At 40.6% G+C, this 20,329-nt stretch overlaps 1 protein-coding gene across 1 annotated transcript in view; it reads right to left on the reverse strand.

Moving 5' to 3' along the window:
- gabbr2 (gamma-aminobutyric acid (GABA) B receptor, 2) overlaps nt 1-20,329 on the reverse strand; it is a gene marked incomplete at both ends in the record, with an annotated part of 169,837 nt that overhangs the window by 67,381 nt on the left and 82,127 nt on the right. The window contains 5 exons of the mRNA XM_083926115.1: nt 4,310-4,552; nt 5,492-5,680; nt 5,985-6,050; nt 9,930-10,031; nt 17,176-17,346. Coding sequence (XP_083782241.1) covers nt 4,310-4,552; nt 5,492-5,680; nt 5,985-6,050; nt 9,930-10,031; nt 17,176-17,346 — 771 coding nt within the window. The remainder of the gene's footprint in view (nt 1-4,309; nt 4,553-5,491; nt 5,681-5,984; nt 6,051-9,929; nt 10,032-17,175; nt 17,347-20,329) is intronic.

The raw sequence follows: 20,329 nt of genomic DNA on the forward strand, positions 1-20,329 counted from the left end.
CTTTGAGAGAGATAAAACATCACCTAGATTCAGATAAAGTCTCTTTTCCATATCATATATCGCCACTGAAAAATCAAAAAAGGCAATATATATCGTCAAAATTATAGAAAATGTCTATCGTATATACTACACTATACTGCAATGTGGAACAACTAGCGACCGAACTGCATTACGGCAATATCCACAAAATGGATGCCCCTTTCTGTTCTGATGAATGCAAGTTATGTTTATTTTTCATTAAAGTTCTTAATGAAATGAGAAATACTCAGTATCTTTCATTTGTCAAATTTTTAATTCACACAAGAGTGTACAAAAATATGCTCTACCATGTCGTTATTTCAGATAGACTATTATTTCAATGAATTACCATTAAGCATGCTATATTGTGATATATTTTGTTCGAGATCAAATTGAGATTTGACCATATTGCCCAGGTCTGGTCACATAAAACTCACACACGTGTTTCCCGGATGATGGATCGTGTGAGCAAACAAACTACTCCTGAGGCCCAGGGTGTACAACAGATCCTCTGCTAACAATTTCACACCAGAGTGTCAATCTGACTTTTCAACTTGAACAAGTTCCTTTTGTCACACACTGCATTTTCTGACAATATGCTATGCAATTATGCCTGCAGTGTAAATACGACAGAGCAGTGCACCTCGGTTCAGCTCATTAGGTACTACATTCAGATAACTGTGGTGTGTAAACAGGGTCAGACACTGCTGGTTGAAAATAGGGGAACTTGACATGAACCTATAATGACTGTTAGTGTATGTATCCAGGTTTCTAGAGTAGCTGCACCATCATGCTCTCACTGTGCATTAGCATCGCCACAATAATTTCCCTTCGCATCAGCAAAAGTGGAGCCATCACAAACCTTATTGTAATGGCCTATAGTTATTTTAACAGCCCCCAATTTGTTCCCTTAACTGTATACACGGTTTGGAGAATATGAAACGTATATTAAACAAATGCAGAGGCACTGACTCTGACATGTTTAATTGGAAATAAATGCTTGTTCTACAATGGTTAAATGAACCTCCCTTGACCAATATTCAAATAAGTTACTGTAAAGCCTCTTTCCACAAGGTATTATGCTCCTCTGCAGCTTAGGCAACCTCACTGAAGTATACTGACTCAGACAGGTGTCTCTTATCCAAAGGACGTTCAGACCTGAGTCACAATGGTGGCTGATGGAGCAAGCACTGTGTCTACATATGTGTGTGTATGTGTGTGTGAGAGAGAGTGTGAATGTATCTTTCTAAGGGGAGATGGTGGAGGCAGCCAGGAATCACTTTGTCTGTGGAGGTGGGAATACTGTCAGTGACAGGTATGCTGGGGTCAAATGAGATGTCACACTGTGGGCTGCAGGTGTGAAATCCTGCGGGCTCTCAGGGTTTGAGGTAGGAACACAGTTGATGTGAATGTAACTGGGATGCACATACATAAACACAGAGAAAAACAGATGCACATAACCTCCCCTCTCTGTTTCACCTCAGTGTGTCTGTTTGAGGTGACTGTCAAACCTCCGATTATACTATTCACCATAAAAAACAATGATACCAACACGATGATCACTGACAAAAAACAACAACAACAAAACAAACCCATACCCACACACTTGTCATCTCCAATCACAACGTACTGTGTCCCTCTTCCCATGAGTGGTTCTGGGAGCTATCTGCACTCTCTATGCCCTGGAAGTCTTTCCCAGCTAATATCAACCTTCTTCTCTATCGCACTAACAGTCACCAGATCAATACAGCAGGGCCCTCCATGATCACTCTCCTGCTGCTGCTACAGCTTCCCCGGCCACAGATTCAGCAGAATGGACATGGTTGGTCCCATGAGACCTGTGTGTTTACACAGCAAATATGTGGCTAAAATTATGACATCAGAGAAGACACAAGGCTTAGGTCAGGGTATGATCCCATATGATCAAGCACACATGATATATGAACCAAGGAGAAGCAGCCAGAATTTGCCTCACTGGGGCTTGCACATGGATCAATTTGATTGGAAACCCAGTAAAAGTCAAGAGTTGTGTAGAGCCATTTTAAAATTGGAATACAAAAATAATACTAAAGAAGTATGTAGTCTGGAAGAGAAATTGCCTTCCTATGTCTGTTTGTTGTGTGGGTAGAAGTACAGTATGTGCTAAGTGTGTGCTACATACAGGGAACACTTTTGACCTCATTTCTCGTAATCCCTTAAAAAAGAACTGCTATAGTAGTCAACAGATTTCAAATCTTTTGTTACATCAGAAAAGTAAGAGCATGCTGATTTACTGATCATTTTTCTACTGTGTCCATTTCCCATTACTTTTATGTTATGTAAAACAATTTTATTGTAATAGAAAAACTGCAGACTCTCTCTAAAATGTCAAAATCAAGTGGCTCATTTTTTCATCATTTACTTCATCACTTTACCATTACCTTGTGACAGCAAGCTTCCCACTCATCTATAAAGTGGGACATAGCTCCCAAAGGTCAAAAGTGACTAAGTATATTTGCTCAAACACTATACTTTAGTGCAATGTAAAGTAATGTACAAATACCTCACTCGAGAGCTTCAATTTTATTAAATGTTCTTCTTTTACTCTACAACGTTCAGAGAGAGAACACTCTCAAAAGGGCCCTCCTTCATAATAAGCACTTTGACTCTTGATTTTAGTGTATTTTGACTACTTATTGCCTTTGCTTATAATGAAGTATTAGGACATATACTCAAGTAAAGGATTTGAGTACTTCTTCTACCACTGATCACTACATAATGTAGGATCAATATGAGTCATTGCTGATATAAAAGGAGATAATATGATCGCTAGCCCATCCAAACAACCTAACAGGACTTCATCATCTATTTGTGTGCCTGGAGTAAAACGTGAAAAAAATGCTGAATGACTATCAATATTCCTGAACTGCTTTGCTGCCCTGCGTCTGAGGAAAGACTCAATGTCAGCCTGCTCCTGATCAGCAGCTTTAAGTGGGTCTTTGCTGAGAGAGTTGAGAGTAGAGGGTGAGGAATGAAGGCCGGAAGGATTTGGTGGAGTACTGCAACACACTTATACCCCGAGAGATGTTAGGAGCATGCACTTATTATCCCCAACGCTACTATCCTCTCTCTTGTTCTGTTACTGATACATACACTGTATTAGAATCTGTATTACTATCTAATTATCTCTATACATTTTTCCTGTGTCCCACCTTGACTGTACTACTGTAAGGCCCTGCATGCCTACTGGCTGTCGAGGCTGAGCGCAGCATGTTATCCTCAAATAATGGAGTGGCCTTTAAACGGGAACAGGAGATATTCCCAAACAGCTCACACACAAATACACCGACACACACACACACACACACACACACTCTCTCGCACACACACACACACACACACACACACACACACACACACACACACACACACACACACACACACACACACACACACACACACACACACACACACACACACATACACACACAGTAGCTAGCATAGCCACCAGGATCAATCTTGAATGCATTGGAGTAAGTCGGCAGCACCAAATGACAGCACTTTAGGCTTCATACAGAGACTGGATGGCTAAGTAACCTTCTCTGCAAACAAGCTTCCAGCCTTACGGAGCAGTAATTAATATGTTGTTCTGACATTTACCCACTCCATGCATACTGTTCAAACACAGTAAATATATACTGTATGATGATGCTTCATCAACAGCAGTAACATATTTTAAGGTGTTTTGATTGTGTTGCTTTAAACTCGTTTGTACTGGCATATGTACTGTATGTATGAGTGTCTTTCTCCTTCTCCCTCACTGTACAGTATATGCCTCATCAATATTAACAAAACCCCTTTTTCCTGCATGTCCATGTAAATGTACAGTATGTGAGTGACTGGAGAGTATTCTTGCATTCGCATATGTCAACTAGACAACGTGTAGACAACGATTGTTCTGCACATAGGCCTACTCACACTTACCATTCTATGATCTATAATGAAAATGAGCAAAGAAATTTGAACCCATTTTTAAAGTCAAGTCCATACTATTTTGAGTTTCTAGTAGAACATGTTTATATGCTTTAATTTTATATAGCTATAATTTTTCTCATACTGTCTGTCTGAACACTACAGTGCAGCTAATCTAAAAGGTACGCTGTTAAGTTAAACAGCACCTCAACCTGCTTTACAATCAATAAGACATGGACATCTTGGTCTTTACAATATGGGACCTTTACTTCCAACATGTTAGACCTTGAAATATTTCTGTTCATATTTTTTAAAGAATGCAATCTGTTGCATAACTTACTGTAACTCCAAAGAAGTTGGTCTCGTTCATAACGTCCAGCACCATTTTTCCCACTTCGCGGTCGTCCACAGTGAAGTTGTGGTAGGTGTTCTGCCGTTGTTTTACCCGGAGCAGTTCCATCACTCGAGTCAAGGTTTTAGCAATGACCCAGATCCCATCATAGGCAAAGCCGTGAAACTTGCTAGCCTCCACACCTTTCTGTTGAAGCTCTCGACTGTACTCACTCTTGTACTCCTCAGGGGTCTGACACAGAGGTGAATGAGAGGAGATATAAATGAGAAAATGTGCATCTCCTAACATTTTGAAAAGAATGCATTAATGTTGGCTGGTTTAAATTTAAAATAAGTCCAAGGAGAACGGATTATTTTTCATAGGGATGCCCCCAAATAGTCGACCAAGCACTGGTCGACCAAAAAATCATTAATCGAAATTTCATTAGTCCATTGGTCGCAGGGGAAAAAAACAAAACATTTTGAGCCATGTCCTTGTTAAAATTAAGTGAAAACTTATGTGACTGGCGGCTGGCCTAAAAGGCTGGAGGGCCTTTAATTTGAAGGGCCGGATACAGGAAGTCATGACACTCCCTCACTCACTCTCAGTGTCAGGTCTTTCAACATCACGGTCATCATGTCGGGAAAGACGTCTAAAATATGGGATCACTGTAAAAAGAACAAGGATGACCCCAAACTTTGAAAGAAAAAAACTTTGCCAATCACTCGTCCACGACGAACATGACCTATCACCTAAACATGTAAGTACCCTAAGCCTATCCACCGTCTCATTGCTGATTTTTTCTGACACATTCAGAATGAGGACTTGCCAGCACGCGGCTGTGCACACTTGTAAATGGTTATAATGGATATTAACTATTATTAACTATGTAAAATTATGTTATTCAGTTGCTGAGGCTATACTTGGGGGGGGTGTATATATATACATATATATATATAAGGTATATATAAATATATTTATATGTGTCGATTAATTGATTAAGCGCTCTAAATGACAATGGGCAGCCCTAATTTTTCACACAATTTGAGATGCAAAGTTACTGGAATTGCTGTTTTAGCAGTGATGCTTCTGTGTTGGATAATGCAGTGTGAACATTATTCCCATAATTGATTTCTGTTGAGATATCTCGTTTAAAAATATGCATCTAAAGAGACAGTGGGTGTCACTCACCCTGCCAGAGATGCCCTTGATCTGGCGAGAGCTGAGTGGCTCAAAGTCCACACTGATGTATCCCTCCATGGCTGTGAGCAGCTTCTTGACGGTGCAGTTGGTGCTGTTGGCCTGCTCCCACCAGTTACCCTGGTACCAGCCAGGAATAATCCACTGGTATTTAGTGCCAAACATGTTCAGGTTATACGCCTGGGAGGGGTAGAAAAAAAATGGAGGTTAAGGCAATGTACAGTAGCAGCAGGCGATACAGTATGATATATGGAGATTAGCATACGTGGTATTATTCTTACTTAATGTGAGCTGTTGGCTATCAAAAACTAGAGCCTGCCTTGAGAGTTTGGGTCTAGCGCTTCAAAATCCGTGAAATCATGAACTAAGTAACAAGGGTAAAATATATCATGAGTCCAAACCATCTAAAGCCAAATCACCCGGCAAGATATACATTGATATCTCTAAGCTTTTACTTATGACTAAGTGTAAGCTGAGGACTTACGCAGCAGAAGACTTTTGAGGCCAGGTTTTCATCAAACTGGCCAATGATGATTCTCACATCGTTGTCCTGAAAAAAGAAATAATACGTCATGGCTTAAATGTCAAATATAAGCACAGACTAACCAACAATGCACACAAGCATTAGAAAATTACCCCAAATGTAATCCAATAATACACTGTTTTGATGAATCTACATCTGGCCAACAAGGCTGGAGGTGATGTGTGATGCAGAGGGAAAAGTCTATCAAATGGCCCTTATTCAGCATTTTCACCGAAAACAAACCACCAACAACTGTCTTGTAATAGGATTCTCATTCTTTAGGAAAACATAGTTAATATTGAGTATTTGTTCTACGACAATTTTATGCACTTTAACTGCTCAGTGTGTTCAGTTCTGTCTTTTATTGATTAGGAGAAAATACTATACATTACAAACAACCATACACTGAAAGCTTTTAGTGTGATTGCTGGACTTTTTTGAAACACACATATAAAACAGAACACCCTGATAAACAGTTTTTACAATCTGGTTGAACTGTACTGAAAAATGAAAACAAATGCAGTTTTTTAAGGACAATTAAGTGATAAACACACCAGCTGTCATTTCATTGACCCTAATGTATGGTGTCCTGTCTGTATTCTGGATAATGAGAAATCATTATGAATACAGTTCATGAAGTCCTCTTCCCTCAGGCAATCTCTACCATATGTCATGTATCCACAGATCAGAGGGGGCAACCAATCACTGTCATCTTAATTCCACATTCCTCAAGGCGATTAGACACACAGAGCGACCCAACAGCCAAACATTGTAGTTATTCCTCTAAATAGACTGGATATACTGGATATATAGAGAAATTAGATTTTGATTAGTTAGATAGATGATGATCGAACAGCTCAATCAAATGGCTTCTTTGGTGGTTTCTCATCAGAGCAAGAGAGCATGCTGGGACATTTAAGGCGTCTTTTGTATAACACCCTTTAATGTTGTTCCACCACTTTGTACATTTAACTGTTCTGGGGCCAACTCTTTCTTATAATGTGAATGTGTGTGTGTGTGTGTGTGTGTGTGTGTTTGTGTCTGTGCGTGTGTGTGTCTGTGCGTGTATTTGTGTGCGTATGAGAGAGGCTACTCAATAACACTGCCCTTTCCTGGAGGTACGGCACTTAACCCAAATGACTCCAGCTATGGCCAAGAACCACAGCATCCGTATAAATTCTGGCCTTGCTGGCAACATGAAAAGACTATGTTGCATTGTGGGCAGGGGCATGAGTGAGTGTGTTGTGTTTGTCCATTACAGATGGACTGTGTCACTACAGGGCCCCAAATTACCCTCATTGCGCAGGCTTTTATATAACTACAACAATAATTGTTCTCAAAGAGGGGAGTGTTAAGGGCAGCCTCGTCTTCTTTATCTGTGGCAGGGCTGTTTGTTACTTTATGATGGTGATTTATATGTGAATGGTTGGAGTCATATTGTTCCTCATAAGCCCAATCAAGCACTGTTAAGGCTTATTAGACACACACACACACACACACACACACACACACACACGTACAAACACACACACACTACTAATGATGTCCTTTTATGAGCTTCTTGGAGATGTGATTTGTAGACTGGGCAATGTGTTGCTTCTACCCACTAAACCATTCCCCTGTGTTTGTGGTGTTAACTGTGCGGCGGGGTGCACATGAGATCAAGTGCAGGACAGATTTGTGTGTGTTTGGTCACAAATTGATCCTCGGTGAGCATTAACTGCCCACCACAGATGTGGCATTATTAATTATATTGATGTATGTATATACGTGGTGTGGATTGGTCCTTAAACGGGGACGTGAGGAAGACTGTGTGTTCTGTGGACAAGCAGAGGTGCTCTATCAGTGTGTTGAGTCAAGTGATCAGTATTGAAAATAGAGCCAAGAAAATACTGCAGATTACAGGAACAGCTCTTCTGGTGATATTATCAATAACAGACCATATGAAATGGATAGACTTATAATGATATCGCTATAAACCATTGTCTTTAGCCAGTCTTCTGTGTTTTTAGGCCCACAAGACTACAATGTAGCATACAAAAATCCCTCCGTATTAAAGAAAAGTTTTGGGATTCTATGTCATAATCATGTCCAATATACAGCAGCTGTTGCACAGGTTAAAGAGGGACAACCAAAAATACATTCACAATCCTAGGGGAACACTGAGAACTAAAAATCGAAATAGCTGCTTTTCAAATAATGTATGTATCGAGGGCCCTTTGTCACGCCAATTTTGCTGCATCAATGGGGCAAAAAATCTTCAAAAAGAAATGGACCACCCCCTTCTACGTCATATCTGAGGAACAAGAGTTGTGAATGCATGATAAATAATTAAATCACAATAAATAATAAAGTGTATTAGACTTAATTTAGACTCCAGCACATATTTTCTTATGTGGCCCTCCAAAAATTGACATTCCGTCTCAAACATTTAAAAAAGTCCTGGTCTGTAAAATGAGGTGGGGCCGCATGTGTTTGTGTATATGTATGTGTGTGGATGTGTAAGCCTGTGTTTGTTTTCTGATATTTGTCAGCCTTTACAGTAACAATCAGGCAACTTAGGACAGAGAACACGAGATGAAGATGAAAAAATCAGAGCGACAGAGAAATGCAGAAGGCTGCTTCCGCGCCTTGCAGCAGAGAGGCCTGTCTGCTTTTTGAATATTCCAGCTGGATCACAGATGTAAGTGCTCTATTTGTGGATCGCACAGTGACGCCATGGCCCCCTTATCCCCCCACACACAAACACACACAACAGGGAACCAACAAAGACCAGCCCTCACAACGAAATCTGTGTCACCCTCTACCTCATCATATTACGTAGCTGTTGGGGAGACAGCAAACCGCTGTGACGAGATGAGCGGAAAACGAACCATTAGGGTGTCAGAGGCCTGCACATACCCCATCCAAATGTTCTGAAAAGCTTTTGAGGCGACACTGTAATTTGCATATTCAGAGCTGATCAAGGAAGGATGGTGTCAGCTTAAAATGTCATCCCTCAACATGGAGAGTTACACATATATTTTAGGAAAGACAGCTTATCTTCCTGTTCCTTCTTTTCCCCTCTGTCTCGTCATCTTTCTGTTGCATTTCTTTCAACCTGCGCTAAGTTGCATACATCATATCTTCCACTCACATATCAGACCTCTATCTTTCATTCTCCTATCCTGCTTCCATCATCTTTTATCTAGCTGTGCTGCTTTACTTCCTATAAAAAAATAAACATTTATACTCCTTTACAGCGCCAGCTAGTATGTTTCCAGCCACTTGGTCACATATTTCATTTACTTCTACTGACTATGTTTCCTAATGTATACTGCCCCTGACAGACTGTGCATATACAGCTGAGGCTGATAATTTAGCCATCACACATGACTACATTTACATCTGAATGTCGTGCATTTTTACTTCATCAAAGCGATCAATAGTGCATGTAAAAACCAGAAGTAAATGGTGTAGAGATGTCCAGGTCTAACATCTCAATGCAGGCAAGATAATGGTCTAATTTTGTACCGTCTCATTTGATTTCAAAAGGAGAAAGGAGAGGAGATGAGAGGAAAGAAAATAAGAAATTGTGTGTGCATACGTGTATATTTTCTGTTTAAAAGGCCAATCAACCGTTCATTAGTCAGAGCAGGTCATTAGAGGCCTCCTTAGGCGTCCACTAGTCTCACTGAGAGCTGCCCTGCTCTGCCCAGTCAAAGTGGGACAACCCTCTGATAAATTATTAATCATACAGGGTTCACTTTGGATGCCATCAAATCATACAGAAATACAGTATTATACTAAACACCAAAAGCAATTGTGACACCAAAGACAATTGGACCCTAGTCATTTGTTGTTTTATCTGAACTTTTTTTTATTTAGTTCCATAGAATTGTTCAGAGCCCTGTCTGTATCACTTACCTTGAGTTTCTTGACATTGACACAGGGGTCGTTGGAGAAACTTTCTGTATCTGCAATCTGAATATCTGCTTTCTCCAGCTCACTAGTTAGATCATTCCTCACCTAAAAAAGGGAGAGAGAGAGAGAGAGAGAGAGAGAGAGAGAGAGAGAGAGAGAGAGAGAGAGAGAAGGAGAAAACACATGAGCATGGTTTATACTTTACTATGTAAGATGTTCATCACTCTGTTCTTTACATTCTGGTATGAACTTCCTGGTTGTTGGATATTCCAATATAGGCAAAAAAGGGGAGGGATTAAAAACATTCATGTAATCACAAAAGACTTCACGTTGAAATTCATGAATCCATTAATGAGCCAAAGTCAACATCACATCCATTAGGTCTAAAAAACTCAAAAATCCCCAAGAGGAAAAACACCATTCTGTTGAAGTAAAAGCAACTACTGAGCTGGTGCCATCATGCTGTACTGTGAAACTGTGAAAATACAAACACTACAGCGTGAGAGAAACACATTGGCTACTGAAGACATCAAAACTGTTATCATTGTCATCACTCTGTTCAATGTCAAGTTGTAACATTCACAAACGTGCATTTGTCACAGTGATTTGCTTTGTTTAAATGTATGTGTTTGTATGCTTTGTATTATCTCGACGGGTTAGCTTGACAAAAGGCAGACATATGTGCGATACTGTGAATGTACAGTATCTACAACAGTTGTACATCTGCTTTGATGTATCGATTCAGTGGAATGGTGGGTAATGGGATCAGAGGAAGAGAATGGAGCAGGTACCCTACCGTGATGACGAGATTGAGGTGGTTTATCATACTGCCTCTCGCTCTCTCTTGCCTCACACACACACACACACGCACACACACACACACACACACACACACACACACACACACACACACACACACACACACACACACACACACACACACACACACACACACACACACACACACACACACACACACACACACACACACACACATCTCTCTTGCTTTCCACCTTATTGGCACAATTTTAGGGGCCTTTTTTTCACCGCAAACATTCATTGTGACTTAGTCATAGTACGTAAAGCACAGGTGAAACTAATAACATTAATGATGGCTCTGTTCCAGTCACGTGTTCCAGGAATGCATGCCAGTGAGCCAACATGCACAATACAAGGGCACTGGCAGAGCACCTACATGGAATGAAGCCATTATTAATGCTACACCTGTGTTTAACAAGTCAAAATGTCTGCTCTGTGAAATGTATAATTGCCATGCTGAGGTTAACTATTGACACCACGTCTCTCTCTTTTCTGATGTCCTCCGGCCATGCCCTGCAGTCACTGGCCTCTCCTTCCACGCCTGAGAGCTTGGCACCAGAGGCCATGTTGAGACATCAGAGAGGGGGGGCGCTCAAAGGGGCATGCCAAGCTCAGTTGGCAGAGACCACATTTAACTGCTCTGAAGGCCCTGTGTATTTGCCCTACATTTGTCTGTAATTGTGTACACGCACCATAGGTTATATCCATATTCATACGTCCTATATTACTTCAAATACAGATTGGGGACTGCTTTGGCATCAAATGGAATGCAACTCGTATTTTTATAAACAGAAACACTGTATATTGAGTGATACTGAAATCCAAAATCTCTGTTTAGCTTGAGATTTGTTTGTAGTGAGTTGAAAGAGAATGGAGGGTAGCGTCAGTTTCAATTTATATTATTAAACAGGTTGTCATCTTAGAATAAAGGCATCAAAACATCCAGCTTTTCAACCTATTTCTGCTGCATAAGCTTCTCGTAAAATTTAAGAGACAGAAAGAGGGACATATTCCAACAAAAACACAACTGTGAAAAATACTGAAATTAACAGCAGAGAAGTGAATTATGCAGAAGGAGTAGCTTAAAATTTGCTATGGCAATTTTAATACTGATTTGTGCTGTCAAAATTTAGAATGGTTGGGATCAATTGTAGTTTCTAGCTGACCAAAGTTTTGTTCTCTGCCAATAAAGAAACCTGGATTTCAGGTAGAGTAACACTTCATGAATAGGTGCAGCACATCAAAGAGTTGTGAGCATAGTGACAGCAGTTAGCATCCCCTAGGATATGAAACCATGACTACTACCACTACTAATTCCACCATCACTGCTGTTACTATTGCTGCTAGTGTTAAAATGAGCTATTACAACTTTTTCATGTAATCAGCAAGAAGATTGCTGCCATCTAAAAATCAATGAAACTGAACATCCTCCACTTTATTTCCCTCATGTCTCTAAATGTCTGTTGTCATAATCGCCTCCTCCCCCGGTACCTTGGAGGGAGCTCTAAATCACTCTGTACATCACTCACTCCTGTTCAAACATTCCCTCCAATGTACTGCTCACTGAGCTGAAACAACAGGGAGGCCGAAGCGGATCAATGGGACCAGGTTTTGCTCTTGAGGAACAACTGGCGTGGTGGTCTGGACAAGGTACAATATCCTGTCGTGTTGAGCGATGATCTAAAAGGCCTGTCTGCTGCAATGCTAAGAGGAAACCGGCTTGGATGAGAGAGGGATTGCAGCAGGTTAGTTTGGTGTTTGAAAAGGTGTGCTGGAGCGAGCACACGGTCGGATGGAATAACAACATGGATTCAAATACAAGACATGTTATATATGCAGACTCACAAATACAGTACACCTTCACAATATCACAAGGGCTGACACACAAAGCCATTCGCCTCCGAGGAAAAAAAAGCCCTTGTCACAAGAGGATTTTCATTGGTTTGATTTTGCATTTTCTCCACTGAGATGGAAAAGGACAAATGCATCTGTGTTCTGGTGGACTGGAGTGAGGGGGTGGAGGGGAGTGCGACAGATGGATTGAGGGACAGAAGGAGGGGGAAAAGTGAGCAGCGTTTGCTGCGTAACAAAAATATCCTCTATTGTTTCGGCAGCCTGGGAATCCCCAGCAGCAAATACAGAAGAGAAATAATCCTACTGCGCTTCTGGGCATGCGCACGCACATGCACACACAAATACATAAGTTCACACCCACACATGACGGACAACATATCAGACGCACTAGATGTGTGCAATGCATTGGTGTCTAGAACGGACATTAGGGGAAATGATTCTATTTATATGCAGAATGTTTTTATCTGCAAACACAATAACACACACACACACACACACACACACACACACACACACACACACACACACACACACACACACACACACACACACACACACACACACACACACACACACACACACACACACACACACACACACACACACACACACACACACACACACACACACACACACACACACACACACACACACACACACACATATACAGTACCACAAAAAACTAAATGAAGATTCACTGATGAGTTAAAGTTGAGAGATACCCGGTGATTCTTTGGGGTGTATGTGACAGAATGAAGTATCATCCAACACCTACACTGCCTGTGGATGCTGTCTTCCATTCCATTGGCTCTTACACTGAAGTAGAGCCAGTATTTTCTGCCTGAATCTAATTGGTCCTGACCCGACGAGCCAGGTCAGGCAGTAATTTCACAAAATTCTCTCAGACATGAATCGCGCCCAAAACTGCTGCCATTATTCAGGCTTGGGTTCATCTCAAGTCAGGCCTTTTTTGGGGGGGGTCATAGCTCTACACTGAAGCACTTTTAAATGTACTGTATAGGAAATTAAAAGCTCTGTCATCAGAGCTCTGGTTCTCAAGTTGTAGATGATTTTAATAAGCAATGTACAGCAGTGAGCATCATTAAAATTCATAATTCATCTACACCTAAGTGTGTATGTTATAGGGCTAGAACTGAGGATAATTTTCATTATCAATCGAATTACAGCCAAGTTAAGTTCTCAATTAATTGTTAAAATGAGAGAAACATGCTTGTTACCATTCATGCAAGCCCAAGGTGATGTCTTCAAATTGCATGTTTTGTTTTGACCAAGTAGTCCAAAAGATAGTTAGTTTACATATGTAAGACACAATTAACAAAATATAACAATCGTACCCTGATGCAGAGTAAGTGAGTAGCTATTGATGATTCAGATGTTACCAGTATGACACTGTGAGGCAGACACACTTTTCGACGTTTCCCACAGGTCCTGATGAAGGTGAGGCAGACAGACCACAGTGGTCTAACCTCAAATCATTAAGACTTAGTTTCCAGGCATGTTCACAGCATAAGCATCTTTGAAATGGTTATTTTGACTGTGTTTGTGTGTTTATTAGTGTCACAAAAACCAGGGTGTTAGCAGGTGCTTTTTTTATCATTCCATCCGTCTGTCTGAGCTTTGTGCCTGTGTACCAACACTTCTATTATGTAGATTTACAGCAAAACAGAGGATGAGACGTGTACATTCTCATGCAATTTACACAAGTGGCAATGTGATGGGTCCTTGCACTCGTCTGTCCTTCATACTGTGTGCTACAGCGCTATATAGAGTTCAGAGTTCAGACTATAATGCCAGTCACATACTAATACAAACTAGTGGTTGTTCCACAGCCTGATGGCAAGGTCTCAAATGGCTTCCTCTTCATGTGCTATATATTGGCATGAATTAGTCATTCTAGGGAGGGCAACATAACATGGGTATTTGTAATGAGCAGCAGCTGATGGCCAAATGCACAAATGCACAAATGAGGACATTAACCAAGCAATTTTTAAACTGTAAGCAAGATTTCTGTGAAAGGGACCTGAGAGAGAATGTAGCTGCTGAGAGAGTAACTTCTGCTAAATTGATGATCAGTGGTCAAAGTGTAATTAAACACTTGAGCTCAAAGGCTTCCGGGCAGAGGACAGAGTCCTAATCCTGTTCTCAGTCAGGTCTGTGATCTGAATGGCAGATGATGGCTGCTGTGTATCTGTGTGAGCCCTGCTTGACTGGCAATCTCCGCAATAATGTTGATTACTGTGTGCAAGTGTCTTTGTGTAGGATTGTGTGTGAGTGCGTGTGTGTTTTGGACACCTACTGGATCCCTTACACGTGTTACATAACATTAACATAGACTCCCTGGGAAACAGCACTGCTGGAGGTCCCTTTGCAGGTAGCCATGTTGGCTGTTTTAGGTGGCTTCTTTCTGTGTTTACGTTCAGTTACACTCAGGGTAAAGGTTGAAATGATGTGAAAAGCAGTTATTTGGAAAGCTAGAGGCTCCTGCACGTTGCTTCAATATACGTTGTGTACAGTATTTGATTTTCTCTGAATTCCTCCAACAAACATCACAACCCATAGAACCGCAATAGCAACATTTATGTAGAATACACCAGATTGAAATAAACTTGAATTATCCTTTAATTAAACAATGCCATCTGTATAAGAATGTAACAATATATTCATAATGCATTGTAATGCTATTATTTGTTTCAGTTCTTTAGCAGTATCCAAACAATGTTTAGCACTTTGTATCTCATCAACCATTTGTCTTTCTACACGCTACGGTGATTTCCTCATGCACCAAAAACAGACATGCTCTGAACTTGACAGCGGATTGTACAAATCATGAAGCACGAAAGTGATGCTTGCATATTTGTAAATCAGGATTAGAGGCCAATCTTGCGGCAGGTTGATTGAATCGGGCCGCCCGTCTTCCTCCCGTCCTAAGCCCCTTGGTGCTTTCAGGAGGGGAGAGATAAAGGGATTTGGGCTCTGAGATTTGCAGCGAGACTTCTTATACACCCCCCCCCCCCCACCTCCACCTCCCACCCATAGCTGCTGAGCAGATTGTGTTCAACCAGGGCCTTGAGGCAAGAGCTCACAATGTGTTCCTCAAACTCATGCTTTCCTCTGACATGTCTTTTTTTAACTGAATGATCCTGTATCGCTGATGTGGTTTTATGTTTGTGCCATGAGTTAGAGTCGTCATCCAAAGTCATGACTCATGTGTATGTTACGCTAATGTTTATTCTTACCACAACCAGGATTATGTTTGTCTCACTAGTTACCATCCATTTTGGTATAACATGATTTTAACCTACCTTTTGAATAGTGAAAAGGTGCTTGACACTGAGCATAATAGTGGAAAGTACTTTTACTTGGAGAATGCAAATGTGTCCACTCCTGTCCAGAGCTTAAATGCAATTTACCACTACAGCCAAAATAAGTCCTCTATTGTATTTCACCGTGTTACTATCACAACAAGGGAGGATATAGGTCTTAAACTACTTCTCATAAAATCAGCCTGGATTTATTTGTATCTAATGAATAGGAAAGGGACATTAAACTACACACAAGATAACATTTGGTCAAGAAAAAATCTAGCAAAATCTCATACGTAAACATTACTTTCTATGACGTTAGGATGTACTCTCTGCTCTTATCTGTTTTGCTGGTACAAAAGTGGATGGAAACCAATTTTGTCTGTATTTCCAGACACTAAATTGTTTTTATGTATTACTAAAGACAGTCTCACATTGCCAGACCTCTCGTCAGTGCTGTGTCAGCACTGGAGAAAAAGTCTTGCTGCATTAGTTAACATTCTGGGACAGCGGGAAAAACGTTCTGGCTAGTTTGTACTTCTTTAGACCAATCCCAATCGCCTTGGCCAGCGCAAAATCCTGGGTGCAGCATTTGTTCAGATTCATGAAGAATCCATCCACAGAAGTTAATGTTCATTCATTTAACTAGTGAAAAATGGCTTGATAATAATTGCCATCCACTCAAATCATGTTGGCATCATTTGAATAATAATTTTTTTTGTTTTAAAAAATGCCAATCAATATTCAGTACTGACACAGGTACCAGTCTCTGCATTTGTATACTGTAATTCAAGATAACCCCCCACCCGACTGAGGATATATCGAATGTTTTATATTAGTGAGATGTAACCCCCCCCCCCCCCCCCCCCCTCCCTCCCTCCCTTCAGGAGATGGAAAAGTTTCTCCTATACAGTTGGGAGGCATAAGGCCGGCAAGACCAGAATGTATAAAACTACACTGACTTGAAAAAATCCCATACAACACAAAACCTCCTGTACATCCTTGTCCACTGGAAAGGTCTGTGTGCATCAAAACTGATAACACAAATTAAATGTGTACGTGTTCACTGGACAGTGTGGTATTTTAACTACTCTAGCTACAGATTTATATTTATGTATCTGGTCTGCTTTCTTGGATTGTAAAACCTTTAAAATACAGTATGTATGCACAATGAACAAATATACAGAAAGACTTTTGCAAGGGTTTACATATCAAAATGTAATCTCTCGAAAGAATGAACAACAACCACTGACCTCCGAGAACCTCTGCACATCCTGTGTGAGGGTCCCCACACGGCTCCAGTTGTAGTAGCTGAGGAACTTCACTACCGCTGGGTTCACAGCGTTGTCCGATGGGACGGTCCGGAAGAAGTTGGGGTACTTTTTCTTGTCTCCCAGAACTGGGGTTGTTGCTGCAAAGGAGAGCTGGAATGACAAAGGAAAGAAAAATAAAGTGAGGGTTAAATACTATGGACTTAAATTCTGTAATCATGGTAACAAACTGTCAGATTATGCTGGTGTCACTTGAACTGTTGGTACAGAAGCTGTACCAACAGTTCACTATTAAGTAAAATGTCGCTGAACAGAAAGTACCAGATGACATATTTTTGTTCTGCCCCCGCCCCTGAACACATACTCATTCATAGTCTAAGGGTGTGAACTAATCAGCTCTTTCAAATTACTTCAAATGTCAGTGAATCAGCCCCTTTAAAGTGTAACTGTAAATAGATCTGTAGATATTGGGTGGAATTGATGACCCATGTATGCACAACCTTTCAATCTGGCTTCATACTGCGCCTGTGTGTGTGTGTGTGGTGTTTGTGTGTCTTAGAGTATGCATAGGCGTGCCAATACTTTGTTGTGTGTTTGTGTATGCTTTTTATGGAGAGAGGAAAGCAGCTTAGCACTATGATTCACTTCTGGGTTGGTAATTTAAAAGCATATCCGTTCTTCGCATGCAAGATGTTTGGATCAGTTTCCTCGCGCACACACACTTCAACCACTGAAACCAAAGTACCTTTAAACGCATGACTTCAGTTAAAAGAGCGGAGTTAAAAAAGCGGGCATAAACCCTCAATATAGTTGGAAAACATTTTTATTGAGCAATTAATATAGTGCAAATATGCTCACGATACATGATGAGAATGTCTACAACTGATACACAATTATATTTGAGGCTAAAAGTTGGGGCTTTCCTCATCTCTTCCCATCCCACCTTGGGTTTTGCTCTGACTCTTCCACTTTGTAACACATTTTCAACAATAGGGCATCCACTATCAGTCAACCAGACCTCTCAGATCGTTTGGGACAGGTCTGCTCTGTGTCCCCAGATTTAATATTAAAAATGAAGAGGCAGCATTCAGTTTTTATGCGCGGTGTCACATAACAACAGTGCTGCTGCCTTAGAGGAGAGAGGCAGACCCACAGACTGAACTGTACTCTGAGCGACTGTCAATAAATTAGCTGACCATATATTTCTCCCTTTTCCCCGATGGTCTGAATAAGTGGCTAAATTGGTCGCTAGTATCTTTTTATAAAAAAAAGTTGCCAAGAAGATTGCTAAAAGGAGCGAGCGTGCCCGCCTGTGAGTGCTTTGGGACGGGGAAGGGGCTCACAGCAGCACCCGCTGCCAGACAATGTCCGACAAGGTACAGGCAAGTCTTAGGTACTGTACGGATGTCTTTAAATAAAAAATCGTAGAGGCATTGGTTAAGATGCACAACTTTGGGAGCAGAGGTATGAAAGATATTTAATATTTAGGCACTATAGCAGCTGAGCTGAGATAATAAGGCACCATGCTCTATTTTCAAAATCCTATCTATGGTAATATAATGAGCGATAAAAATCAGTGCAGGGTTAATTACATACTTTGTAGAGATTAAGCAGAACTTGTGATTTATGATAGTGATCAACACAAGGATATTATAATTCTGACTGAGACCAAGAGGTACAACAGCAGATTTCCTAAAGGTTTGCTAAAGCCTTGAGGAGTTCAAGCACCTCCTAACTTTAGGGGAAGACTGTGATCTTTCTCATTAAGCCTTACTAGATCCACTTGTAGACATCTTCGCTACTCATTGACAGTGGTAAAATTGTATACTTGTTGATAACATGGTTGATACTTGATTATCACTGAAAATGTACTATACTGTAGCATGGTTGAAATGAGAGTAACTGACTTAGAATGTCAGACATGTGACAACTTATCTACAGTAAAGGATCAGAAGTCGTTCAAAAGCCAAACATCATTTTAGATACAGTACTGGCAGTCCCAGGAGTGTAATGGTATTAAATAGCATTTCAGCTATCAAACTGCTATATTATTATAAGCTATGTTAACCCTTAGATAGAACAGTTTATCTTGATTTGACTGGATGGGGCATTGTATATCATAGGCAAATCAAATAGATTTGTTTACTACTTCAAGAAATGTTTTGCTGATTTTTATCTAGGTCTGTGTCATGGCAATGTGGGCATGTGTTTATATGAACTGCGTTTGGCCTCTCTACGTATCAAATAATCTGCATGAAGGTCAAGAGTATTTCTATTTAAAGGTCCAATATTGTAAAAAGTGATATAGCCGTTTGAGGTGCTACATAAATACTGTGAAAGTATCAAAAAGTTCATAAAAAATTTGCTTTCTGTACATTAAATCATATATATGTTTTAGTACAAACCCAAAACAAGAGACATGAGCATATTATGGGCCCTTTAAGTATGTTATCCTCTGTATACTGTTTCTACATTAGAAGAAAAATCGACCCAAATTACAAGTCTTCACCCAATCAGTGGGAAACCCTCAGTTTGGCCCTCTAAATCACCACTCTCCACAAAGACCCACAGAGGTTTGTGTTCACACATCAACGAGACCAGCTTTTAAAACAACACATGGATTACAGCCATCAATTAAGCAGGAATAAAGGCCTTTATCTTGCTACCACTGCTAAATCCAAAATCACCCACCAGTCTTAGAGGGCTTCAAGGGGTCTTTCGAGCATTTCCTTAATCTCCGTTTAGCTAAGGCTGTTTGCTACACCCACACTGGGAGATACTTCTATGGTTCTCTAATAAGAGCTAGTGATCTTCTAAAACCAAATTGATTGCACCAGTCCTTTCACAACTGCACTGGGAAGAGACTTTGTGGTCAGAAGAAGCTCCGTAACCTTATCCCTTTCCCCCTTTGGCTGTTTTGTTAGAGTTGTTATTGCTTTGGGCACAATTTGACTTGGTTTTATCTGAAACAACACTACACTGAACTGAGCATCCCAGGTAAACTATAGAAAGAAATACTGACCAATAAACACACTGTATTGGAGTCTAGGCGCAACTGTCCTGGTTATCCATTTTGAGAGAAAATAAAGGATGATTTGGGGTTTGTGCAATTGCCAAAATGTCAGCAATAAAGCTT

The sequence above is a fragment of the Echiichthys vipera genome (genome assembly GCF_963691815.1).
Source record: "Echiichthys vipera genome assembly, chromosome: 13".
Lineage (NCBI taxonomy): Eukaryota > Metazoa > Chordata > Actinopteri > Perciformes > Trachinidae > Echiichthys > Echiichthys vipera.